The 15,017-nt window shown below is 48.7% G+C and overlaps 1 protein-coding gene across 3 annotated transcripts in view; it reads left to right on the forward strand.

Annotated features, from left to right (window-relative positions):
• The window catches only part of CACNA1C (calcium voltage-gated channel subunit alpha1 C), a 714,534-nt gene that overhangs the window by 595,203 nt on the left and 104,314 nt on the right, over positions 1-15,017 (forward strand). For all 3 annotated transcript variants that reach the window (XM_087442974.1, XM_087442975.1, XM_004438792.3), the window contains 6 exons: positions 2,419-2,626; positions 3,589-3,709; positions 5,391-5,505; positions 6,305-6,425; positions 6,775-6,844; positions 14,542-14,674. In XM_087442974.1, the coding sequence (XP_087299100.1) occupies positions 2,419-2,626; positions 3,589-3,709; positions 5,391-5,505; positions 6,305-6,425; positions 6,775-6,844; positions 14,542-14,674 (768 nt within the window). The remainder of the gene's footprint in view (positions 1-2,418; positions 2,627-3,588; positions 3,710-5,390; positions 5,506-6,304; positions 6,426-6,774; positions 6,845-14,541; positions 14,675-15,017) is intronic.

Below are 15,017 nucleotides of genomic sequence, written 5' to 3' on the forward strand. Positions count from 1 at the left end.
CCACTGCCAACCCCTCTAGATTGCTCACTATTTGCTGTCTTTCATGCCCAATGTTTCCAGAAGAGTTCTCCTCCACTGGGTGACTCAATTTGTTTCTCTACACAGCCTCCACCTCCCCAGAATCCCAGGCAATCCAAGGGCTCCTCCCACATCACCTTCCCTCTCTGCCTCCTGGTCTGCTCCACTCTGCCAACCCTCTTCCCCATTCATGGTGACTTTCTCTCTCCAGTCTGGGGCCTCCTTGTCCTGCTCCCCGTAGGGTCCCCGTGACTGCCACATATCTCTGAACCTCAGTTGTAAGCCTGATTTGAGTTATTTCCCTCAGTTCCATGTGCCTCATGAAAATTAAGGCTCCAACCTTCTATGGCCATTAAAACTTTTCCAGAATATTCCATGACAGTTGAACACACAGAAGATCTCTAGGGGGCTCTGTGAGCTTAATCCATATGCAGATACTCTCCCCTCTGATTCGGCTGGAAATTCTCTTTATAAATATGCTCTAAAGTTACTGGTTCCTAAAAGCAGCTCATTGACGTGTGCTGGAGTGGACATATGAGAGTTGCCCAAGCCCCAGCGCCAGCGACTGTGATTCCATGGTTCCGGGTGAGGCCTGGGAATCAGTGTTTAGAATATGATCACACTCCTCAGCAGTTTCCTCTCCAGGCAGGTTTGGGAGCACTGCTTTAAACATAGGAGGGGAGGGTGTTCTAGCCCCAGAGAGGTTCTCTTACTTCTTGCGTTAAGCAGAGCAATTACTACCACCTCTAGCCTACTGGGCGCCACACAGTCCCTCACACATACTGAGTTGGACAGAATTTATTTGAGGACAGAGATGGAAAGAATGGAAGAAAAAAGCCTCTGGTCTCTGCCCTCAAGAACTCAGAGCCTATTTGGGTGAGACAAGAGTGTCACAAATGAGAAACGCGTAAGAGCATTTATAGAACAGACACAAATAAATGTCTATTAATGTGGTACAAACAGAGGGAGTGTGGCTGGCAGGCAACATAGAGATGGAGAAAGTCTGCGTTTGTGAAGGAGAAAGGAGCATTAGAGACTCCAGGTTGGGAAGAAGTTCACGTTTACCTCCAAACTGTTGGCCCATCTGCTTCTATCACTTAATATGGAACCGTTCTCTGGAGAGAGGTGCTCTGGAGAGAAGGACTGGGTGCAGCTGTGAGGCCACGCTGGGGGTGGTTCACATGTCACTCTCTTAAGCGGAAAAACAATTCACTGTATATATTGGTAAAAAGCTGGGGATATCTTAAGTGGAGGATACCGAGGTCGTGACTTGGAAGGCAGACAGGCCAGAGGAGAGCTGCAGGGAAATGAGATTGCTCTGTTCTTGCAGTTGCTCCCATGGGAGGCTGGGTTCCTTTCGCTACAGTGCATTTCTTTGTCCTGAACTGACCCTTTCGCAGGTACCCAAGCCGCATGCAGCAGCCGTTAGTAGCTCCCTCCCCCGCTTTTCCAAGAGAAAATGATTTTCCCCAGGCTATACTGAAGGCCTTCTGTATTTACAGTGCAGAGAGGGTCTGTGACTATAACAGTGGGGCCTCCTCTCTGAGGACCCCCACCAATAGCCTGTCTCTGCTCAGGCAGAGCCCCCGCCCCATCACAGACCTGTTGCCTGTGGGTGGGGTGCATTTGCTGTAATCCAGGATTTCCCAAACTTACCTGCTTATCAGAATCCTCTGGGATGCTTGTTAACAATACAGATTTCTTGGCCCTAAACTACAGCTATTGAATCAGAATCTCCAGAAGAGAGGCTTTTTAAAAAACCAATTCTTTGGACAGGGTAAATTTGGGAAACTTCACTAAGACATGCACCCTCTCTTACCCATGGGCGACCTAACTCATGTCTCTGCTAAACAGCTGCCACCTGGGCTGGGCTGAGGGCAGCATTCCTGAAAAAGAAAAAATGTATTTTTCTGTCTAAAGACCAATAGTGATAACAATAATGACTGACCTTTATCTACTGTGTGCCAGGCACTAGACTGGGGGCTTCGTTTTTTTTTTTTTGATTATCTCATGTAATCCTCCCAACAACCTAATGAAGTACGTGCTGCTGCTGTCTCTGTTTTTTCAGATGGGAAGGCAGAAGGAAGGGAAGTAAAGTGACTTGCCCAAAGGCACACACAGCTGACAACTGGCAGAGCTGGGTCAGAACTTAGGCTTCTGACCCCTGAGCTCCATCTCTTCTCCAATACACACTACTGGTCCCAGGACCTTGAATTAACTAGCTCCACACCCTAACTGTGAGCTTACCAGCCCAATTCCCACCACCACCGCTATCCCAAGGAAAGGGAAAAAGAGGAAGGAGTTGTAATTTATCTTAAAATCTCTAGTGGATGTGTGAATGAGGAACGATGTTAAGGAAAGCACAGGAGAAGGATGCTAATCTCTCCTGTTGGTCCTCAGGTACTGGAACTCCTTAAGCAACTTAGTGGCATCCTTGCTGAATTCTGTGCGCTCCATCGCCTCCCTGCTGCTACTCCTCTTCCTCTTCATCATCATCTTCTCCCTCCTGGGGATGCAGCTCTTTGGAGGGAAGTTCAACTTTGATGAGATGCAGCCCCGCAGGAGCACATTTGATAACTTTCCCCAGTCCCTCCTCACCGTGTTTCAGGTATGGACTCTTCTCTGCTGGGATTATGACCAGGAGGGTGGTTGAGTGGTGGGGGAGGTGGGAGAAGGAAGAAGGAGCCTGGAAAACGTGGAAGGAAGCTTCACCCCTGTGCTGGGCAACCAAAACCAGCCTAGATCAGCCATGGAGGGTCCATGCCCAGGGGAGTCTTGGGTTCTTTTGGTAGTTTCCCTACCCCCAGGCCCCCGTGGAATTCCACTATTGGATGGACCATTGAAAAAAAGATCTAATTGAGCAGTTTAAAAACTCTTTCTTAGCCCTGGAACCCTTTATTCAAATAAATTCTACATAAAAGACCAAAATATAAACAAAGAAAAGCAGCCTCCTCTTTTGGGGGGAGGAGAGGGTGATGGAGCTGTCTTTCCTACCCACCACACTGGCCCCTAGAAAAAAATATAACTATCCCTTAAATTTGTGATTTCATAGATATTTTGGCTTAGGGCAAAGCTAAAGTAGCACTTGTTTAGGTTTAAAAGTAGATTGATTTATAAATAAAAATGAATAATATATGGATGTTGCCAAAATCTTAAAGATGGTACCCCCATGACTAATGTTTGGGGAAAATAGGTAGCATATTGCTCTCCCAATGAGCACATTCACATTTGTGAAGGGGCCTTGATGCCCTAACCTGAGGAAGGGCTGATGGTGGCCATCTCGCGTGCTGTGTGTGGGTCATATGAGAGATTTTGACCAGGAAGCCCTTTCAGTCACCCCTCAAATAATATTACGCTGATGGCCATGTGCTTTGTCAAAGGACAGGGTCAGGCTTGCCCGGGTCAATAGCTCAGAGCCCCTGGGAGGAGAACTGGGAGCCAGGAGGAGGGACAGAGTTGGAAAAGAGGTCTTAGACATTTTTGTTAACATAGTGGGGCAGGGCAGGGGAGTTTTGGGGTTTGCTGTTGGTCTAACACTGTGTCCCTTATTGGTGGGAATGTGTCATTCAGATCCTGACCGGGGAGGACTGGAATTCGGTGATGTATGATGGGATCATGGCTTATGGCGGCCCCTCTTTTCCAGGGATGTTAGTCTGTATTTACTTCATCATCCTCTTCATCTGTGGAAACTGTATCCTTTGCTCCTGCCACTCCACCCCTGATGCCCCCCTCCCCACTCAGTCTGCAGCATGATGCCAAATAGGTGTGCCTGGCAAATCCTGACTCAGGGCTGAAAACTGTGCTTGCCGGTCCACAGGGCCCCAGGCAGGCGGGGAAAGGCATGCTCTGGGGAGAAGACGGTTCCAGCCCAGAAACACCTTAGCTGTGGAGGCAGGACATGGTGGGAGCCTGGAGCTTTGGCACAGATGGGGATGTATGTTCATCTTCCTGAACCGCTTCAGGCTGTGGTGTTGCCTGACTCCGGGAGGTGTGTTCTCATCGTAGTCTGGGTAAACGGCGCCCCCTGGTGGTGTGCGTGTGCAGCCACTCATCTAGACTCTGATGTGAACGCGCTGGAGTTGGGCAGCCTGGCTGCCCTGGGCTGCTGCATCTGCTGGAGGTAGGATGCTCGGTTAAGGAGGGCTGAGCCATCATCCTTGAAGCGACCTTCGTCTCTTCTCCCTACTAGCTGGTCAGTGTCCCTTCCTCTGAAGCCACTCTCCAGGACTTTAGTCACAGGCAGAGCTGGACAGGCTTCACCAAGCAGGCTTGACAGATCCTTGCTGATTCAGGCCACAGGCAGGTTTCCAGGGTCTCAAGCCACAGGTGCTCTTCTCTCCCTCTAGTCATAACCCATTGAGGGCTGTGTGCAGAGGCGGTTGTTAAGTAGAAGCCGCTCTGGCCCAAGACTCGGGTTTAAATCGCAGCTTAATGTTAGCACAGAAAAGGTGGACATTGATGTCAACAGACAGGCTTCACGTTTTACCCACCAGGTGACCTTGGGCAAGCTAAAGCATCTCTACCTCAGTGTCTGTAAAATGGGGTGATAAATAATAGTACCTACTACTTAACGGGTCATCGTGAGGTTTAGTGGGATAATGTGTGCAAAGCCCCTACCACAGCGTGGGGGCCCCAGAGTGAGGCATCCAGTAGCATCCTTGGACAAGCCCTTCACCTCCTTGGGTTGCGGTTTCCCTATGTGTGAAATGGGGGGACTGTCTGGGTGTCTTGGGTGGAGGTTCAACTTAACAAATGTTAAGAGCCCTTTCAGCTATACTTTCTTTGATTCTGCAGTTCTCTGACCCAGTCTGTCTGTTCAAGGTTGCGGATGGAGGAGAGAAGAAAAGGGCAAATTACCACTTCTGGTTAGGAGTTCCCAAGCTTTGGCTAGCTCTAGCTGGACCCTCCAAGGCTCTTTATATGTGCAGGCTCACATTAAGAGTTGGCAAAGGTATCAGGCCACCTCCTCAGTGCCCAGTTATAATGAACTGCTCTTAAGAGCGTTCTGCATTCTACTAGAGACAACGCTGTTTATAATGTCATTTATAGCCAGTCATCTCAGTGGGGGCACCATAATGAAACCCAGCAATTAAAGAGCAAGGCAGGGCTCACTGCCTCGCTCCCTGCCCACTCCAGCCTGCAAGCTAGCCTGCTCTCAACCCCTTAGAAAACTCCAGGTAGCTAATAGGGTGATAGGGAGGGAAAAGGGGCGAATAGGGACACCAATGGGCTTGGAACTCCTCAAAAGAGTCACCGTTGAGCTCCCTCTGTGGGGAACTCTACCCCTGCATGTGCTGCACTCCCCCTGCTCCCTGTGGCCACCAAAAACCCCAAGGCCAAGGGTCATTTTCTTTAAGAATGGACACAAACAGATATCCTACTAAATGTGTTCTTGGCCATTGCTGTGGACAACCTGGCTGATGCTGAGAGCCTCACATCTGCCCAAAAGGAGGAGGAAGAGGAGAAGGAGAGAAAGAAGCTGGCCAGGTAACCCTCTAAGCTTGCCCGGGCCCAGGGGCCCAGGGCCCAGTTCTGGAATGCCATTCCCGTGGGTGATAAAGAGAGGCTTGGGCGCTGGCCTCTGTCGGCCATTCCTCCTAGAAGCGCACTGGGTTTGGGGCTTCCTCCAGTAAGTTGGGTCTTTCTCCTAATTCCTAGGCATTGCTCTAAAGTGAGGACCATCATGAATTACAGTCTCTGTGAAGGTGTTGTATTTCCCCACCTGTCTAGGAAATTGGGGATTCTCTTTTGAGAAGAGAGGTCATGAGAAGTGACAGGAGTAAAGGAGAGAAAGAAAGCAGCCACTCAGAGAAAAAATACAATTCCAGCTGAAAGAGTGATTCTTCCTCACTGTATTGTAACTCATCTCCAGTGTTAAGAAGGCAAGATAGGACCCTACATTGTCTTCCATCATTGTCTAGTTGGGACTGTCATAGGCCACACATCTGCTGGGGATTGAGCAGAGTTCTCCAGGACCCAATCCTGAATGAGATCCAAAACCCTTCCCTGCTTTAGACAGGGACTGGAGCAGCTGAGAAGCTGGAAGAGGCCAACTGAGCACCAGACAGAGCAAGGTGTGGCCAGGTGCCCAGATCCTGAGCCCAGCCCAATAACATTTGTGACTGAGCTCCACATGCCGTGTGCTCTGGACGTAGGAAGCTGGACCTAGGCCTAGGGAATCTGCTCCTACTGGCCCCCAACAGACCACAGAGTAGTTCTCTTTTTCACTGTTCCCTGTCACTCCAGTAAACATCTCTTTATTTTTTTTCTTCTGCCGACTGGCCAGGACTGCCAGCCCAGAGAAGAAACAAGAAGGGGTGGAGAAGCCAGCAGTGGAGGAGACCAAGGAGGAGAAAATTGAGCTGAAATCCATTACAGCTGATGGAGAGTCCCCACCCACCACCAAGGTCAGTAGCCATCTCCTTCCAGGAGCTGGGAGGGCCATTGCTGAGGGAGAGAAGGCACAGTCTTCCCAGGCCAGACACCCGTGGAAAGGAGGAAGAAAGGAAAGAGACTCGGTGGAAGAAAGCCAGTGAGGGTGGAGCAGGAGAGCTAGGAATGTGAAGAGAAGGCCGATTGATGGAATCCCAGCCTTCTGCTGATGTCTTGAAGGATATCCACAAAGTAACAAAGATATGTTTTTGAGTCAACAGCTCAGCCACTGACTATAATGCAATATCAAGGCTACTCTGAGCCTCTCAAACTGTGGAACTTATCTAACTGGATTCTTCCTCCTCCTTCCCCTTGGCTGCCTAGATCAACATGGATGACCTCCAGCCCAATGAAAATGAGGATAAGAGTCCCTACTCCAACCCAGAAACTGCAGGTACCAGTGCTACTGCCTACCCCTGAGGTTGGGAGGTTGGGGTGGAGATCCAGATTCTAAAGCCGTATGGAAGTGGCCGCATATTAGGGACCACTGGCTGCAGTCTCCCTCTACAAGTACCTTGCCCTGCTGAATGTCTCCAGTCTCTGTATTAGCATTAGAAATCGTCATCCAGGGGAAACCTTTGCTCCTTGTTTCCTCATAATAATAATAGAAGATTAAATAAATCAAACTGGAGCAGTGCTTTTGTGCCCTTTGGAAGCTGAATTCTATATACATTTAAGATTTTGTTATATCCTATGTTGTAAAATCGTTATTAACTTACATAATTTATTAGTACAACATATGTTGCAGTATTATGCTCACTCAATGATAGTAGTAAATCCCACATCTGTCTTGCCCTTACTCAGGAGGCAGTGCCGACTACGAGGACAGCTGCCACCACAGATGTCCCACTTGTTGCTCTGTGGAATGCTTTCAGGTCTCTCATTATAAAAAGTGCTCATACAGACTGAAGTCTTCTCTCTGATACATAAATTGGCAGGCAGTCTCCTTTGAGGGAGTGTTAATGTCAGAGGTCAGTTGGCCCTTCTCCAGGACTCACTTCCCCGCTTCATGAAACCCCACGTCCTGCATGAGCCTTGGGCTCGCCTTACTTTACCTGAAATTGCAGATATCACCACCAGCTTCAAGCTCGCCGTCAATTACACACAGTCAGGGGCCTGTTATTTTACTGACATTTCCTTCCTGTGGAGGTAAGGCTATATGAGGATTGCTAACCACTTTAGGTGCCTGAAAACCTTCTATATTTATGAGCAAAACTAGGCTTTCCTTTTTGCTCTCCCTCCGCCGGTTCTCTGCTGGAAGTCTGCAGGGCGCCAATAGCCACCTTCTGTCCTCCCTGGGAAGCAGGCTCCCTGTGGTGGTTCCATCCTCACTCACTGCCCTGCAAGGGAAGGGGGCTTGGGCTTCCTGGGGCCTGGACAGAGAGAAGAGCAGGAAGGGCGTTTCCAGGGGCCAGACACTAAGCCTTTTGAAGTCTTAAACCCTTTTGGTGTAAACGTTACAGAATTTCGAAGACATACTAGAGAAATTGACCAAATGCAATGGGAAGATCTTGTCTTCATCCTGAATGAACGAATCAACTTTAAAATGACATTTTTGAGATAATTGAGGAAAATTGAATATGGACTGGGAACTAAATGGTTTTAAGTAGTTTTTCTTAATCTTTTTAGTAAAATAATATTATCCTAGTTCTATTTTTTGAATGTTGAAGTGTTTATGGCTGGAGTCTAAAATGTTCAGAAGTTGCATTAAAATACTCCAACGACAGAAAATGGAGGGCGGGAAGGTAAATGACGCAAGATGGGCAAACTGTCAGTAGTTGTTGAAACTGAGTGTGGAGGTTCACCACACGGGTCTCTCTACTCGTGTGTGTATTTTTAAAGCTTAAAAAGAAAGACAGTAATAAAACAAATCCCTCCAGGCCCTGAGCATAGCCTGTCCCATCTGGCCTGGGTCTCCAGGAGGCGGCTTCCCTGCACACAGCACACAACAGCACACAGCACACAGCAGCGCGAGAGCCAGATTAGAGGGTCTGTTCTCACATCACCCCACTGCAGTCGGGCCATCCGTCCCTGGTCCTTCTACTAAGCAGTGAAGCGGGCACACCTAGGACAATAACCTCAGATTTCATTATTTAAATACACTCGTGGCTTTTCTCTTCTTTGTTGCTCTAATGAAATCAAAGAGAAGCAGGTCAAGGGGAAAAAGGACTAATGAGGATATTGTCACCATATCGGCCATCATAGAAACGTCTCTCCGTTGACCTGGCTTTCAGAATTCTTGGAATGGTTTTGCTTTTAAACTGAAAAACTATTCCCACACTCTGCTGATTCCTCAGGATTCTTTAGAATTTTTAGAGTGTGTCCTTTTCCCGGATCCTGTGGCCTCCCTTCTCTAACCTCCTCCAGATCCATGCCTTCGTTCTCTTGGTCCCAAGCATCTCCTACCTCTGGTCCATAGATAATTGAGGCTGTCCTGCCTCAGCCCACCACCACCACTCAAGCCTTTAAAGCCAGCTCCTAGGGCCCCCCATTTGTTTACTGTCCCTGGTTTCCGTTTTCTCACACAAGGACAGTGTGCTCTTAAAGCTAGTGGCTCTGCACTTCCCCCTTCCTCCAAGGCTGAGTGAACCTCTGCCTCCCAGCTCCTCCCTTCCCTGCGTCTGCGGGTCAACTCCTGGACGCTTTAGGACCAGGTGCAGCAGAAGCCGCCAAAGACTCCTCAAAGGTCACTTGACCTGTTGTGTCTGTTCTTGTCAATCTCTCATTCCCACCTGCTTGTCTTCTGAACTTTGAAAGGCGAAGAGCCTGATCCACCATTGTCCTCCCAACCACTGCCCCTTCTGCTTTCTCTCCTCTGGGCAGCTGGCCCCTGCTGCACCCACTTCATGCAGATGCCCCTCAGGAGGCAGCACTGGTGAGCCTTCCTCCTGCCCCACTTTCAGCCAGACTTCCAGAGAGAACAGGCACAGTGCCAGAGCACAGTCTCCCGCTCCCTCCTGCTCACTCTCGCTTCCTACTCTCTCCTCTGCCTTTACCCCCCTCTCCAGGCTGCTGTGTTTGCTTCTCCAGGTTATACCCAAAGGTATGTGTTGGACGGCCAAGTGGGAGCTGAACTCCAGCCTGCACTCTGCTAGCCAGGGCCTCTGCCCTCGCGTGAACACCCGAGGGGCCTCTTTCTAATTCACATGAAGCAGCCATACAGGCCAGCGGTGGCCCGTCAGTCCTTCTCTCTCTATTTAATCTCCAAAACTCACCAGTTGGTTTTAACCTCCCAGCTTAGTATATACTAAATTCTAGAAACAGCTACTCACCTAGGAAGGAAAGCATTGTGCTTAGATTGTGGTTTTATTTAATCAATCAGTTTATTTGAGTGAACATACAGATGTTCTTAAGAGTCACAGGACTTAAAATTAATAAGTACACATGAAGAAGAAATGTGGACGACACCAGAGAATGTCTAGCACGGTACCAAATGTTGTGGAGGAGGCTTGAACTGCTGCAAGGGGCTCGAGGAGGAGAGCAGTGAGGTCGGAGGGTGGTCGGAGCGGCTTCATGGAGAAGGGTGGTCTCGACTGGGTTTTGAGTTCAGGGAGTTGGAGAGAGAAGAGGTTACTTCAGGACCACACAATGGTCATAGACACAGAGCCGGAAGAAACCTTGGAAACATTCATTCACTTAACATCTACTTTTGAAGCACCTGCCGCGTGCAGGCACTGTGGCAGGCACCAGGGATACACCTGTGGGCAAGACAGAGCAGGCCGCTGCTCCCTGGAGCTTACATTTCAGTGGGGAGACAGACAACGAGCAAGAAAGCAAACCAACCAAAAAGGTAACATCAGGTAGTAGTAAGTGACATGAAGATACTGAGACCAAGGGCTGTGTTAGAGTTACTGGGTGGGGTGGGTCTGCTTTGGCTGTGTGGCAGTAAAGGCCTCTTTGAGGATGCGACCTTTGGGCTGGAACCTGAATGAGTCAAAGGAATTAGTCATGGAAATCGGAAGGAAGAGCTTTCTAGGTGGAGGGACTAGCAGAGCAGAATCTCTTCGGCGGAATGCACTTGTCTGCCAAGGGGTCCAAAGAGGCCAGCGAGCGTGGAGCAGAGAACACAGGGGAGAGGGCAGGGCGTGCCATAGGGGCTGGGTGGGCGCAGGCGGGCTGGGGCCTCAAAGGGCCCGCGAGAGGTTCGGGTCTGATCTGACGCAGTAGAGAAACACCTCAGGCAGAGGCGGACATGATCCGATGTCTGACATACTTTTTTAAAAAACTCACTCAGGCTGCCTTCTGAAAAAAGGGCAGCAGATGGTCAAGAATCGGACTGGAGACAGTGGGGACACTAGTGCAGGAGTCCAGGGGAGAGGTGATAGCAGCTTGGGCTGGGGTGATGGTGCTGAGACACAGAGAAATGGCAGGCCTTGGGGCGCATTTTGCAGATGGGGCCCACTGGACTTATTAGTGGCTTAGGAGTTGAAGAGAAAGAACAAGGAATGAATGGTGACTGAGGTTCTTCAGTTGAGCCAGCAAAGAGAGGCCGGCCCTGGCAGTCTAGTGGTTAAGATTCCACGTTCTCACTGCCGAGGCTCGGATTCATTTCCCGGTCAGGGAACCACACCACCCGTCTATCAGTTGTCATATTGTGATGACTGCAGCGCAGCTGTGATGCTGGAAGCTCTGCCACTGGTATTTCAAATACCAGCAGGGTCACCCATGGTGGACAGGTTTCAGCAGAGCTTCCAGACTAAGATAGACTGGGAAGAAGGACCTGGCCACCTACCTCTGAGAAAATTGGCCGTGAAAACCCTGTGAATGGTAGCAGAGCATTGTCTGCTATAGTGCCAGAAGGTGAGAGGATGGCACAAAAAGACCAGGCAGGGAGTCAGAATCGACCTGACAGCACTAACAACAAAGCAAAGAGAAGGTACCCACCACAGGGTGCATTCTCAGCCTTCTCTCCCAGGATTCTCCGTTACCAATCATGCATTACCTGCATTACCTTTAGCTGCTGGAAGACTCTGGGGCCACAATAAAAACTGTAAGCTCCTTGAGGGCAAGAACCATGGCTTTGTGTTCAGTGTGCTGTAGGCACTAGATGTGAAAAAAAATGTTTTTATTTTAATCAGCCATGAGCAAAATCCCAGAGGTGACAATGAGTATCAAATAGGGAGGGCCAAGGTCACCAAGGACCAAGGGTAGGACAGGGAGCTCCTGCTGGAACCTGCCCTCTGGGAAGCAGCAGCAACTCCAGGGTGCAGCCATACCGTACTTATCACACTTTCCAAACCTCCAGGAACAGGGATGAGAAAAGATTGCCGAGGGATCCTGCTGGCATTTGGGGGTGGGAGTCCAGATGGCTCAGCTGCCAACCCCCAAAATGAACTTGACCTGACTTCCCCTAATCTGCGAACCTCTCTCCTTATACGTGGTGCATGCAGAGCATCTCCTGCTGTCCGATTTTTGTCCCTGGACAAGCTCAGGTTTGTTTTTCAGAAGCAGTTTCCTCTGAGCTTCAGCTGTGTGGGTCTGAGGGGATCAGCCGCCTTGCTTCTCCCTGGAAATGGAAATGGATGTAGAACTTCAGAAACAGTGAGGCAGTCTACTGCAGATGAAAGAGCATGCAAAATTCTTCATTAGGAACTTAGAAAAGCACAAAGCTAGTAAATATGGTTTTCTAGAAACATGAATTATTTGAATAAGCATTAAATTACCTGTTATCAAATTATTATGAATAATAAAATATTGGGTCGTTTACGGCAAAACTGAAAAGAATACAAACTCCTAGGCAGGAATTTAAGATCCTTCTCAGTTAAATTTCACTTGTAAATTTCTTGATTTAGGCCAATTCTGCTTTTTCTTTTTTCTTTAATAGAAGACTTTACCTTTGTTTTACATACCAAGGTTTGGTTAAAAAGCTTCAACCTTTGGCCTGTACACAGTTTTTCATCTTGTGCCTCTCTTCTGCTGAAAATATCCATTGCCTTGTGGTCAGCTCTAATTCCTCTAGGGAAAGAATCTGATTTATGCCTATGTTCTGCTGGTCCTCCAAAAAAGCCTTGGGTCCCTAAACGCTTCTTGCTTGATAAAAAACCACTGTCTGTGCCAGGCATTTTTCCTCTGTACCACCTGGCTTCACCTTAACCAGAAGAAGAGAGAGCATGCAGAGGCATGGCTGGTCGTAAGATGAACTTCCTGTAGCTATCTTTCCAACCAGCTTAGTCTCCACCTGACTTTCTTCTTTTGCAAAGTCTCCTTCCTTATAAAGCTAATGTCGGTGTGGCAGTTTAATCATCAAGAAGCAAGGGCTACTCTGTGCCAGGCATGGTTTCTCTCTCCAGGGTCTTCAGCACATAAAGAGATGGAACAGATATATTTAACACAGGCGTCCGAGGTATTGTGTGCTGAGTGCCAAATTAACACAGGAGGCCAAAGGTGCTGCTGGAATTCACACGAAAATCATTCCCTAGAGCCCAGGAACTCAGGAGAGCCAGGTGAATGATGCTGCCTGAAGTGGGAGTCCGTATAGCTCTGCAGAGAGGGAGGTGGAGGGCAGGTCAAATGGGGAGAGAGCGTGAGGAAAGGAGAAAGCGCATAGCCTGTGTATTCACCCACAGTGTATTCCTGGGGCTGCCATAACAAATTACCACAACCTGGGTGGCTTAAAACAACAGAAATTTGTTTTCTCACACTTCTGGAGCCTGGAAGTCTGGAATCAAGGTGTCAGCAGGGCCACGCTCCCTCTGAAGGCTCTAGAGAGAATCTCTCCTGGCCTCTTCCTAGCCTCTGGCGGCCAGCGATCCTTGGTGCTCTCTGGCTTGCGGCTGCGTGGCTCCTATCTCTGCCTCTGTCTTCACACGGCCTTCTTCCCTCTGCGTGTCTCTGTGTCTCTCCTTATAAGGACACCAGTCCTTGGATTTCGGGCCCACCCTAGTCCACTGTGACTTCATCATAACTAATTACATGTGCAAAGACCCTACTTTCAAAATTGTCACATTCTGAGGTTCTGGGTGGGCATGAATTTTGGGAGGACAACATTCAACCCACTACAATGAGTGTTCAGAAAATAGTTTGATGTGAGTGGGAAGTTTGTCAGGGAATAACAGCAGGCAAAGCTCAGACTGAGAAAGATGCTGAGCACTGATTTACAGGATAAGAGTCTCTCCCGTGGGTAGAGATAGTAATAACAACCCCTGACGTTTATACAACACTTGCTATGTGCCAGGCACCATCCTGCGGCATGTATGTACTATTATCCCATCTTACAGATGGAGAAGCTAGGGCACAGAGAGACCAAACAAACACCCGTAGCCCGAAAGAGAGGGAGCCAAGATTTGGATCAAAGCACTGGCTGGAGAGTCCATGCTCATAACTCCATTCCCCTTGTAAACATTTTTAAATACGTTTGACCAGAACAGGACGGGCAGTGGTTTCCTTCCACAGGCAGTGAGCTTGCAAGCAAAGGAATAAGCCATGTGGCTCTGGTCCACATTAAATGTAGCAACTGGCCAGGAGAATGAAGGAGCTTCTTTAATGGGTGTCCGTGTCTAGACCTTTGAATGAAGGGCCTGTTGCGGTCAGCATTATTACCCTATTATCCCTACAGCATGTGATTTTTTTGTATTTTCAGGAATGGGGAGAGTGTTGATTTTAAACTCCTGGAACCTTCATGGATGGGGTTGTTTGCAAGGGATCCCACGAGTCAGCTAAGCCATGCCCTTTCCCTACCTGCAACTCAGATGGACAAGTACATCTGGCAATGCCTTAGTCTCACCTGGTCACTGTGTCCAGTGCCTTACAACACATCCCAATTTGCCTGGGACTGAGGGATTTCCTGGGATGTGGGAATTTCTGTTTAGACAACTGGACTGGACAGTCCCGGACAAACCAGGACATGTTGTTCACCCTGCTTACAACCCCCTTATCGTGTGCTCCCAGGAAAGTCTTTTCCTAACACAGATGAGCTCCAGCAGTGCCACGGGGAGACAGCTGAGTGTCTGTCTGGGTTGCTACCCTACGTTTTAGAGATGCAAATGATGACTTGATCCTTGTCAGTAGGAAGGTATCTGGAAGTAGGCAGCACATTGGTAAAAATAAGTGGGATTAGTGGAGTTATTTAGAATGGTGCTTTTTTTCTTACAGGAGAAGAGGATGAGGAGGAGCCTGAGATGCCTGTGGGCCCCCGCCCACGACCACTCTCTGAGCTGCACCTTAAGGAAAAGGCAGTGCCCATGCCAGAAGCCAGTGCATTTTTCATCTTCAGCTCCAACAACAGGTGTGTGAGAATGGTGGGGAAGGTGGGACTCTGCTCTCTCTGTGATACAAGCCCAGCAGCTGCCGGCATCCTCCAAACTCTGGGTGGAGCCTGGGATTCTCCCAACTCCTCACAACTTGTGTAAACAGGCACTCATTTAGGGAGATGAGTCCTGGATCCCAAATCAGAAGACCTGTGTTTATTTTTCTCTCCATTTTTTGAAATGTGTAAACTCTATTTCTATTCTTTTGGTGATTACCCTTGGTAATTTACTAAGTCTATTTAACTTCAAGTCTGAAGTTGTACAATATCCTAATTCTCCTCCTGCAAAATAGAGGGAGCTTAGATTATTTTAACTCCTCTC

Source organism: Ceratotherium simum, chromosome 17, assembly GCF_057802395.1.
Source record: "Ceratotherium simum simum isolate JZ-2026a chromosome 17, ASM5780239v1, whole genome shotgun sequence".
Taxonomy (NCBI): Eukaryota; Metazoa; Chordata; class Mammalia; order Perissodactyla; family Rhinocerotidae; genus Ceratotherium; species Ceratotherium simum.